Here is a 12,182-nt window from a genome sequence, read left to right on the forward strand (position 1 = left end):
TAATTTTTTTTTTTTATTTATTTAATTTAAAATAATTTTAAAAATTATTATTATTTTTTTATTAATTTAATTATATTATCGTTTATGGTCAAAAAACTTTTAAATAATTTTTTTCCTTTTCTAAAAACTGCTTTTTAAAATCCTGATACGACAAAAAGTCAAATTTAGTCGCATAAAAAAATAAATAAAAAATTTCACCCAAACTGAAACTCTATTCAAACATTTTCTATTTTTGTCTGTGTTTTTTTATGTTCAAAATTAATCACATAAAATGTCATACTTTCCAACATTTTCATGACACAAACTGTAAATATATTTGTTTCTCGTATTCGTTGAAAAATTTATAATATTTTTGTGTGTAAAAAGCAATTTTCTTCTATTAATAACTGCACTAATGGAATTGAAAATCACATTTCATCCATATTTTCCCCGTAATGGACTTGCAACATTTTGGGCATATTTTGAGTAAAACACGAAAGAGGAGAGTTTCATAAAAAAAATGAAAATGACAAAAATATGCAGCATATTGTTCCAACATCGAATCTCCTATTAAGGCACAAAAATATGCCAAGCTTTGGTACACACGGCAAAAAAGGAGATCCGAAGAAACTTCTTCTTCGTTTTCTCGTTTCACGTCTCGATATTGATATTCTTACGTGTCTGAATATAAATTTGGAACCCCCACGATGTCATTAAAATTTTTAGAATTTTGGTAAATGAGAAATTTTTCGGGTTGTAAGCCCGCGTGCGGTTTGCAAAACTTTTTGCATGCAATTATGTACAAATATAGAGCGAGCGAGTGAGAGAGAAAGAATGACATTGTCGTGCCATGCCATGCCATGCCAGGACTTAGATGGAAATTGGAGTGGAGTAAAAAGTGCTTGCACGTTCCTTTAATTTTATCTCTTAGTTACTTTAATTTTTATTTTGCTGTGTGGAACATTTCCCATGTCGCAAAAAAAAATATTAGGCAGGATCACAAGAAATTTAAAAAAAATATAAAATAATTAAATTCAAGAAAAAAAAATGATTTTAATTAATTTTTTTTTTTTTTAATTGAAGGAAAAAAATATGGAGAGGAAAAAAACTGTCACAGCTAATAATCAATATGACAGCGAAAAAGTTATCGATCGATTGGAAATATGTACGGAGAATAAAAATAAAATGAAATGCAACTGTTTTTTGGATGCCATAAACACTTCACATCATTAAAAGTCTTGATCTCTCCAAGATATATCTCATCAGAAATATTTTAACGTTCATCACGTACATATTATTAAAAACAAGTTATCACTCTTTGCTGCTACTGTTGCTTGTTTGGCCTGATCGCCATCCTGCTACCTGCATGCGTTGATGAAGTGGTAGAAAAAACATCAAGAATTTTGCTACAAGTTCAATAAATCGCATGCTTTCACATGATGAGTTATTTCTTAAGAATATAACGTCGAACGTCGACGTTGTCATTGCATTTTTTCTTTTCAGTGGAAATTGACCACATACAACGGACACACAATCACACACACCGGAATGTGATTGGTACAATATTGATCTTTCTTTCCATCAACATCGACATCGACATCGCAGCAACGAGTACGAGAACGGACCGACGAAGAGCGAAAAACAAAAAAGGCAAAGATCCCAGGCTTTTTTATAAGACACGTTAGACTTACTGTCTCTTTTGTTGATGTGTCTGTTGGTTCGAGCACATATCGAAAATAAATAAAAATTTAAACATTGCTGTCTCCTCGCACATTCTCATATCATCATATCACATTTCTTCGACATTTTTTTTTTCTGCGTACATGCACAATTATATATAAATAAAAATATAATGTGATGAAATTTTACGTTTGTTATTATTTGAGAGAAGCGCTGATGATAAAATAAATTACAAAGACAGGAAAAAACAGCCAGACGACGTGCTCTGAATAAATTTTGTTACTTTTTCTTCGGTTACCCACATTCAACATTTAATTTAATATATATATATTTTTATACTATATGAAACTTTGTTGAGGACAATTCGTAACGAAGAGGTAAAAATTGGATGATGTACTTGATGCAATGTAATAATAATGAGTCTTTCCTTCTCACATAGAAAGAATACAATTTTGTACGTTTTTGAGGCAAAAGAAATACTTGAGAGATTTTTTGCGCTCGCAAATTATCGTAAATTTCTACGTTTTTTATTTTTTTTTTTAGTTCAAAAGAAAAATAAATTTAAAAACAAAAAAAAAGTTGAAATTAAAGTATTTATACTCATAAATATGTGAGCGTAAATTTTTTGTCGTATATATCATTGCTAAATTGATGAGTTTTTGTTTGTGCCTTTTGTTATTTATGTACGACGAAGAAGAAGACGATGGACGACGACGATAAGAAAGTTGAAACTCCAACAGAGAGCCACCCTGCCTTTAAATGAAATCAGCTGGAGCTAATTGAATTGTTAACAAAAATATTGATTGTACATAAATTTTGCAGTCTCTGGAGAGGTAGCTTGGCAAATTTATGTCGAAACATGGGGTGATAAATAGGAAATTTAATTCAAGCACTTTTTGTGCGACATTTCATGATTTCTTAATACATTGTTTTTGCAGTACCTAATTGACCAGCGCAGGATATGACGTGAAAGATTATATTTATGAACCAACTTAATCGACCACCAGCGATTTTTCATTTACAAAAAACAATTGACCAGCGCATTTTTTTTGCATTGGGATCATGCCTCGATTCCACAAATTTGGCATGACTAATGTTTTTGCAGTCCACACAAAACCAGCGCAGGATATGACGTGAAAGATTATATTTATGAACCAACTTAATCGACCACCAGCGATTTTTCTCTTATTGGGGAAATTTGCATGAACGAACAAAAAAAAAAATTGCAATCTATTAAGGGAAAAATGTAAAAAAGTAAATACCCGATAAAACCAGCGATTCATTTTCTTGAAACCGAAAACGTTGTGTTTTGTGTGTGAGATCGAACTCAACTTGGGAAGCGAAAAAGCGTTGAAACAACGATACACTAAAAAAAACGAGCAAGCATAAAAAAGTTTGCTATAAACAACAATTTCCACATAAACAACGCATTCCGTTGTGCATTATCGATACCATCGATCTCTGACAACTCTTTAAGAGATGTTTTTCGCATGTCCACACAATTTTTTCAATTGCGGAGACAAACACGATTATTACCCAAAGTTATCAATTCACATGTCACATTCAATAAAAAATTGTATAAATTGAATGCCTAAAAAGCAATTACTTGTAAACAACACTTTAACTGACAAAATAAAATCAATTCAAATTACCATTTACCTAAATCAAGCATTTGTGTAATTTGTATCTCAAATCGGCACACAAGGAAAAGGAAAGATCAGCAGCAGCAGTAGCACACATGAAAAAACTATATTTTATGCTTGTTGTTGTTGTTTATGTTTCTTCTGTATAGCAATGGACAAAATAAAATGTATACAAAATTATCCATAAAATAACAAGGTAAAGGTAATTGATGCATGTTCAACGATTTTTTTGCCTCTCTCGTATGGCAATCAAAAAAAAATGTGAAAAACAAAATATAATAAGTTAAATTGTCATTAAAAATGCAAATAAAAATCAACTCTAATTCAATTAGATTGAATGATTGACACTGCAAGAAAAAAAATCTGAACATGATCAAGATACATACACAAATGCATAAAAATATGTAAGTTTAAATTGATAATTTATACACGTTGGGTTTTGTGTGTGAGATGCGAGAGAGAGAACGAACGAAAAAAAAAATTATAAAAATACAGTTCTTTCACTCCAAATGCCTTTTCATACATATTTATATTTGTTTTAGTGCGATGATATGTATAAAATGTTTCATTAGAGACACTGGGGCGACTTTTGCGTCCGTAAATGAGCATAAGCGACATAATGTAATGTAACGAGAATTGTGTAATCATTACAAGCATTCATGATGTTACCATTTTTGAACAATTATTATGGCAAAAAAAAAATGAAAGAAGAGAAAAAATCGCATCGCATCGTCATCATGTCTTTTTTAAAACAAATATATACTATAATTTGCTGCTGTCTCAAGCATTTAGTATGTATGACGAACAACTAACAAGCAACATCATCAAGAAGGCAAATCAAAAGGAATTTTACGTATTGCAAGAGTGTGTACTTGTTATTTGCGAGGGACCAAAACGGACTGACTGTCTGATGTGACGATGGAGTGCTGGTGATGTATGGCGAAATAATAAGAACTTTGAGTAATTCCTTGCAGCGTGTTATAAATGGTATCTTTTCGAGTTTTAATATGGATGTGGTTTACGTTTTTTTTTTGCGAATGTATTCTTTTGATAAGTTTGCTACTTTATGGTTTTGTTTGCAAGTCTGTCCGTGATAACAACTTTTGCAATATTGTAAACATTTAATTTTAGCTTCTTTTTTTCCAAATTTAATTTTTCTTCGTTTATTGCGATCAATATTAATTATTATCCTGATAGTTATAGCATTTAATAGTTCATACCCATTTTTGTAAGTTTTACAGATGTCATTTCCATGTCATGGCTCAAAAGAATGGCAATCATATAGTCAGTGAAATATTTATATATTTTAAATATTCAGAATCGAGTATCTCGTCCATTTCTTTGTAAACAAAATCTGCTATTACTTCTTGTAACGCGGGTGACAAAGCTTTATTAACGTCTTCGAGTCTAACTTGTACCAGAAATTTCCGTTTTCGACAGTCAATTTTGTAGGATTTTTTACCTTTTTTCAGAAAATTCGATTTTAATAATGTATTTAATTTGCTATTTAACAGTTTCTGTTTCCATTCACGAAAATTCTTTCGTTCTGTAATGTGTTGTAGTTCCTGATGGAAAAGTTGGATTTTACATGAATTTTCCTTGATATTGTATTTTCTTTCGATATGATATGTGATGACGGCATGCTAACTACAGTAATCTATGGTTTCCTTTTGCTATGTGTTTCACTTTATTAATTTAGTAAACTACAAAAGGCTGAAACGAAATATAAGCAAATTTGTTTTAATCCTCAGGACTTCTCTTATTTAGTAGTGTGATATATTTTTTAATTGCTTTCATTGGACTTGGATAACATCTAATCCGCCCTTAAATAAAATTGTGAAATAATAAGTATTTATTTTCAAAAATTTAAATCACTTACCAAAAGTTTACAAATGCGCTCATGTCATTTTTACTCCATCAGGAACGAAATTGTTTTAAAGTTTTTTTTAAGTTATAATGAAATGTTGTCTCTGTGATTTACCATCTCTGGAAATGTTGTTGTCATCTTATGTCGATCAAAAAAGTTCATTATTGATTCAATCGTGGAAAATCTTATAATTTTTTTTCGTACAAAATAAGACTTGAACCTAAAAAATAAGAAAAAAAAACTTTGATGAAATCAATTTTCCGACAAATAATAATTAATTCACAACTACAGACTGAGTGACGTTCGCAACCATATAACCGTTTTTCAACACATTTCAACAACAAACGAAGCAAAGCGCAACAAGTGGTCTAATTAGAGATAATGTCACCTCTATAGCACACACCCGTATATCAAACTGTCTGTTACAGCAAATGTATGAAAAATCATAAATTATTTGTCCAATCACACAGACAATTACATGACTAGAGCATTAAAGCCAATCACCTTGGTGATAAATGCCGTATAAACATAAATTTTAGACGTGATTGAGTCTTTTATTCTCTGCCACTGCTCGTTAAATGTCTCAAACCTCAACTATTCGCAATGTCGATGGGTCGCAATCAAGTCCATCCGCATGAGTGGGAATCAATTTCGCTCGAAACAAAGGCAAATACCGCTCCAGTCGCCTCTACAAGCAATGACCTCGATGCCTCAACGTCTTCCGGGTTCAGGCGTTTCCGTGATATCATTCTCGAAACGGAAACAAACATCGATGACGTAAATCTCTTGGAAATTCCGGAATATCGCAGAGTAAAAGTTGTGGGACAAGGATCATTTGGCATCGCTGTGTTGTATGAGAAAAAGCATGATAGCTCACTTGTCGTCATAAAACAAATTAATTTGTCGGATTTGGCAGCAGTGGAACGTGAAATGGCTATGAATGAAGTAGAAGTGTTCTCGAAACTTCATCATCCGAACATCATTCAATATTTCGATAGCTTTATACGACACGAAACCCTTTTGATTGAAATGGAATATGCCGATGGCGGGACACTGGCATCATTAATTGCGGAAAGAGATCCAAATAACAAATTTCCCGAACGCTATGTTCTCACAATTCTCGAACAAATAACGAGTGCCGTTAATTACATGCACTCGCAGAACATCATTCATCGCGATTTGAAAACAGCCAATATCTTCCTTAATCAAAAGGGACAGGTAAAACTTGGCGATTTTGGCATTTCCAAGATAATTAACACGAAAATTGTTGCGCAAACGATTCTCGGTACTCCGTATTACTTTTCGCCGGAAATGTGCGAGGGACGTAATTACGATGAAAAAAGTGACATTTGGGCGATTGGATGTGTCCTCGGTGAAATGTGTTGCCTACAAAAGGCATTTTCGGCGCAAAATTTATCGGAACTCGTACACAAAATCATGACAGGTCAATATAATCCCATTCCGCGAGGTTATTCCGATGGATTGCGTTACTTAACTAAACTAATGTTCAAAATTCATCCGCTTGATCGACCGTCGGCGAAAGAAGTTTTGCAATATTGGATCCCGTTTATTCATCGCAGTTTGGGAAAGGGAAACGGATATTCGTATGAAACAACTCCCAATACTCCGTCGGTCGAACAAGAAATTCCCGGTGCAACAATTGAAATGGAAACGCGTGACATGATGGAGAAAATGAACGAATCTACGGCGACAATGGACAAAAAAGTGCCTGTCGAACGCTCTGTTTTGTATCAATTGAAGTCATTCGGATCAAGTACGTCAATGTTGCCGATTCAGCTGCCAACAAGAGGAAAAATCAAGTGTGTGAGTACGAGTGAGAACCATTTCATTGCTGTGATGACTGATGGTCGTGTTTTTACCTGGGGCGAGGGAAATCAAGGACAACTTGGTCACAATTGTGTCGATACGTGGAAACATTATCCGACGAGAGTTGATGCTTTGGAAAATCTTGTTGTAGTTGGGTGAGTAATTTTTTTTAATTTTTTACACAAGCGCTATTTGAAAAAAAATCTAGATAATGTTAGGCCTTAGAATGAATAGAACATGAAATTAATGATGATTTGCTTTTAATTTAAAAAATAAAAATTTTAATTATTTCAATCATTTTAAGATATGTTGAAAAGCTTTCGTAAAGTTTTTATCAAAATTTTAATGAAAAATATTTTTAGCTAAGGATTAAGCTTTAAAATTAGCTAAAAATTGTTTTTTGAAAAATTAATTTTTTACAAATTGACTTAAAACTTTGACTTGGAAAAAGTAAGTTAGTTTAATTTTTGATTATAAGCCAGAGATCAGATTCATTTTTATTAATATTTTCAAGTAAAGACTTAAGTTTGTCTTTTGCTTAACGTATTTTCGAATGAATGTTTGTACATAAAAAAATTTTCTATAATTTTCCAAAAATTTTTTAAAATTTAAATTCTGAATTTTAAATAAATTTAAATAAATAAATTAAATAATTTTATTAAATTAAATAAATTTAAATAATTTTGTGTAATTATTTCATTATATAAATTTAAATAATTTTTTTAATTTTAAAATTAAAAAAAAAAACTGCAGAGAAATGATAAAATATGAAAAAAGCTTTAAATTTTTACCAATTTTCATAATTTTAAGTCAGTTATAACATTTTTTGATTTTAAAAACAGAAAATTATCAATTTTATTATTTTTTGCTTGAATTATCGAGTTAAATTTAAAAATAAGGGCTTATAAAAATTAGTTTGAACGTGCCTTAATAAAAATATAAAATATAATTTCTTACCAAAAAACATCTTTCAGAGCATGTGCAGGTGAAGCTTTCTCCATTTTCTGGACAGAAGACGGTGTGTTTACAGTTGCGGCGACAACTCCAACGGATGCCTGGGACACGGTAATGATGAGTTACAGTTACTGGTTCCAAAGAAAATTGAACACCTGAAAAATGTAAAAGTCATCCAAGTTGTGTGTGGAACGAGTCACGTACTTTGTCGCACGTCCGAGAATGATATTTATAAATGGGGCTCGAGCAATGTCGGGGCATTGGGATTTGGCAATCAGACGACGATGCTACGAGTTCCAAATCGATTACTCAGCTCACAAATGATGCAAAATATATGTGATATCAAATGTGGACCTGATTGCTCGTTCATTCTCAATAAAATGGGAGAAGTTTATTGTTGTGGCAGTAATTCTCATAACAAACTTGGATTCGGGAAAAATACCGAAAAGGTCACCGCTTTTGTAAGAAAATCATTTTTCTTTAAAAAAAAAATAATTTTCTAATAAAAAAAAATATTTTTAGCGAAAAATGACCATCTTCGGTAATTCAAAAGTAACGGATCTAAGTGCTTCCACAACTCATGCGGCATACAGTAAGTATCAATTTACCTTAATAAAAAAATTTAATCAACTTGGTTTCTATAATAGTTATTGAAGGAGGTTATGTCGCGGTATTGGGCAGCAATAATTACGGTCAACGAGCTCTCCCATTAGACGCAAAATTACCTGAAGCTAATATCGTCAAATCAATAGACCGTCGTTTTATCACTCTCGTAAAATGTAGTCCGTCAGGTACGCTCGCATTAACGGAAGATCATCACATATTATTTTGGGGCACGCGTTATGGCATACCGGAAAATGATGATGATGACCCAAAAAATGACATTGAATCGTTAGGCAACAGCACGACGGCATTTACAAACTTTTTGGCGTCTGTTTATAAGTCAGAAACTATTGTTGAGCCACAGGAAATTTTAGCGTAAGATTTTTTTTTTGTGATAAAAAAATTGTTTTTTTTTCAAATTTTGTTTCATTTTAGCTGTTATTCATCGAAGGATCAACTTGCAAAAGGATATTATGTGTTATTAGAAAATGTGTTTCCGCTTCCTTATAGCACTTTGGTACTTGTTGAGACAACATGTCCTCTTGGATCGTAATTTTGATATCTAAAAGCAATTCTTAAAGCAATTTTAATCTAAAAGGAATATAAGTCTCTTTCCAAAAAATTCAAAATGTGAAGCAAACAAAAAATTGTTTAGCTGAAAACACATTTTTTGTGGTATTTGATCATTTTTTGGCCTGAATTTTTAAAATATAATCATATTTTTAGAAAAAAATCAAAATTTAGATATTTGAGGATCATTTCGAGCAATAAATAAGTCAAAAGTCATTCCAATGAGATTTAAATGAGAATATTTTTCAATAAATATTAATAGTAATCGTTAGATTTTTTCCTAAAACTCTAAATATTTGACTTTTATCCATTTTCTGGTCCTTAATGAATGCTTTTCCATTAAGATTACAAAAGTAAAATAAAAAATTTCTGGCATTTTTATCAAATTTCACATTATTTGTGCTAAAATATATAAATTCAACGTTTGTTTCATTTGAAAATATGCTACTTACAATTCTCTCCGCTAAATTTTTTGTCAATTTTCTATATTTTTTTGATATTTCTTAATTTTAGGATGCTAATCGATTTAGTGAAATAGAAGAATTGAATTTATTGAGGCAGAAATTCTTCTTAATAAAGAAAATTTAAATTTTAAAGGCTCAAAACTCTCTAAAAAATTTAACGTTTAAAAATTTCAAATGGATTTCTGTGCCATATACGTGCACGAGAGCCCAGTTCATAAAAAAACACACATTTTTTGTGTCCCAATGCAAAAAATTTTTCTCTCATACACTGACATTTCGTAAATTTGACGTTTGAAGTTGCCAAACAAACTCGTCACTTGAATTTTCATCACAGTTTTTCACGAATTTCTTCCAACTTTGATATAATTCCGTACCAAAAATGGCTGGAGAGAAGGCTAAGAAGAACGACAAGCAAGAGGAAACGGAGGTAAGTGTCTCTTTCAGTGCGGAATTCGTCATTTTTTGTAAATTTTGATTAGTTGCCCGGTCTCTGGACACGTCACAAATAACAATTTTCCTCAAATTTTCTTTTAGTTGCTCAAAATCAACAAATGGGACGGAGCAGCAGCCAAACATGCCGTAGATGACACCGTGAAAAATGCTTTGCTCAAGAAACCAAACTGCAAGGAGAACTTTAACATCATCGATGGACGATTGTTTATCTGTGCATTGGCAGTCGGTGTTGCCCTTGTTGCATTAGCTTACGATTACAAATATGCATTCCCACAATCGCGGTAAGAATTTTCTTCTGAAAATTTTTTTAAAAGTTTTTTTCAAAGAATTTTTTTATTTTTTCTTACAGAGAAGTTTTAATCATCTGCGTTTGTTCGTATTTTGTACTTATGGGTGTCCTCACGCTTTACACAACGTTCGTGGAGAAGGGAATTTTCGCTGTAGCAAACCAAGATGATGGCACAACTAAGAGAACGTGGACCGCGAGCTCAGATATGAAAAAGTACGATGACAAGTACATTTTGTCGTTGCAAGTGAAAGACTCCAAGGGCATTCGGGAAGCAACAATCACAAAATCCGTAGCTAATTTTATCGATACGAATGGCGTTGTGCTGGAAGATGTTATCGCGAACGAATTGAACAGACTGTACAACTCCATTAGCGTGGAGAAGAAGGATAAATGAATCATTGTTGCATAACTTCCTTCGTATCTGAATAAATTAAAGTGAATAAAATTTTATCGTTTTCGTTTAATTTAAAAATTGTACGTTTTTAGATCTTATATTTTTTTGCACAAATAAAAATATGTCAAATTTATGAACAATTTTAGAGTAATTTTGATTTTTTTTTTATTAAAAAATAAGAACATTAAAATGCCATCATCAGTAAAATGCCGCTATAATTTTAGGAAAAAATGCTCTGATTAACTCTTCCAAGAAAAAATTGTTATGAAATCAATTTTCTGGTTATTAAATTTGACTTTATAACAAAATTAAGGTTGAATCATTTTCAGTTGATTTTTTTTAACAGTTTTGTCTTTGTGATTTTTTTAGTGAATAAAATTCATAAGGAAAATTTTAAAAATAAATTTCATAAAAATACCTAACTATCTAAAAATTAAAAAAAAAATATTTTTTTTAAAACATTTTTAGAGGAGTAAATTTATGTAAAAATACAATTAAGGCCGCTAAAATAAATTAAAAAATTTTTGAAAGTTTATGTAAAAACAATGAAGAAGACCAAAAAATTGTTATTTTTGATGAAATTTTTAACTTTTTTTTAATTTTGCCTCATTGGATTTTTAAATTTTGAAATGAGGCATGGAACAAAAAGTTCAAAAAAAATTAAAGCGGCTTTAATAAGGAAAAAAAAAACAAAAATTTATAAATATTTTTATAAATTTTTTTACAAAAATTTATAAATATTTTTAAAAAAAAACAAAAATTTAAAAAATTTTTTTTTTTAATTGGCAAAAAATATTAAAAAAAAAACAATTTTTTTTTATACCTAATATTAAAATAAATATTTTTTATGATCTTAAATTATTTTTTTTAAATTTCAAAATTATTTTAATTTTTTTTTGTTTTTTTTTTATTTTTCATTTTATTTTTCATTTTATTTTTTTGTATGGGAAAAAGGACTAAAAAATAAAAATCAATTTTAATCGACATTAATTCAAAAAAATCGTACAAATTTTATAAAAAAAAATATTCAGTTATAAATCAAGAGTCCTTGACTAAAAATAACTTCTCGCCGACACCTAAACCTTTGCGTCATAAAATCTAAAATGCATGTCGTAAAAATTTTTCCACTTTCATTGTTAATCTTATCACTCTCCAGCTTCAACCACACATATTTACCTACTCATCTCATTACAAACATCCTCCTAAATTACTCAAACAATGCATTTTTCATTCTCATCTACGACAGACACTTGCTAATGTAACTTAAAATAGAATTAGACTGATGTGCAAAAATTTCACATTAAAACTTAAATGATGACAAGAGCAACTGCACACCACTCCCCGCATATCACTTTACAAAAAACACGTGCTGAAACGTGCAACTAACGGCCAAACCTAATGGCACACCGATAATTGATGCGAGCTACTTGCGAAAACTGACACTCGCAAGACACGAATG

General features: G+C 30.9%; 2 protein-coding genes across 2 annotated transcripts; both read left to right on the forward strand.

Annotated features, from left to right (window-relative positions):
* The first annotated feature begins 5,772 nt into the window (after window positions 1-5,772).
* On the forward strand, window positions 5,773-9,106 carry LOC134837347 (serine/threonine-protein kinase Nek8-like). Its single transcript, XM_063852719.1, is given in 6 exon segments — window positions 5,773-7,151; window positions 7,971-8,014; window positions 8,017-8,411; window positions 8,473-8,542; window positions 8,598-8,928; window positions 8,989-9,106. Coding segments are annotated over 6 exon segments (2,337 nt in total).
* A 769-nt stretch (window positions 9,107-9,875) lies between these two features.
* On the forward strand, window positions 9,876-10,874 carry LOC134836745 (signal peptidase complex subunit 2). The gene is made up of 3 exons (XM_063851949.1): window positions 9,876-10,014; window positions 10,122-10,321; window positions 10,390-10,874. Exons 1-3 carry the CDS (start codon window positions 9,967-9,969, stop codon window positions 10,721-10,723), a joined length of 582 nt encoding a protein of 193 aa, XP_063708019.1. The 5' UTR covers window positions 9,876-9,966; the 3' UTR covers window positions 10,724-10,874.
* Window positions 10,875-12,182: the final 1,308 nt, after the last annotated feature.

Source organism: Culicoides brevitarsis, chromosome 1, assembly GCF_036172545.1.
Source record: "Culicoides brevitarsis isolate CSIRO-B50_1 chromosome 1, AGI_CSIRO_Cbre_v1, whole genome shotgun sequence".
Classification (NCBI taxonomy): domain Eukaryota; kingdom Metazoa; phylum Arthropoda; class Insecta; order Diptera; family Ceratopogonidae; genus Culicoides; species Culicoides brevitarsis.

Bases quoted from the DNA above. Each gene is read 5' to 3' on its own strand.
- LOC134836745 (XM_063851949.1), top strand. From the start codon at position 9,967: ATGGCTGGAGAGAAGGCTAAGAAGAACGACAAGCAAGAGGAAACGGAG. The intron at 10,015-10,121 runs GTAAGTGTCTCT...ATTTTCTTTTAG, and splicing joins ACAAGCAAGAGGAAACGGAG to TTGCTCAAAATCAACAAATG. The intron at 10,322-10,389 runs GTAAGAATTTTC...TTTTTCTTACAG, and splicing joins TATGCATTCCCACAATCGCG to AGAAGTTTTAATCATCTGCG.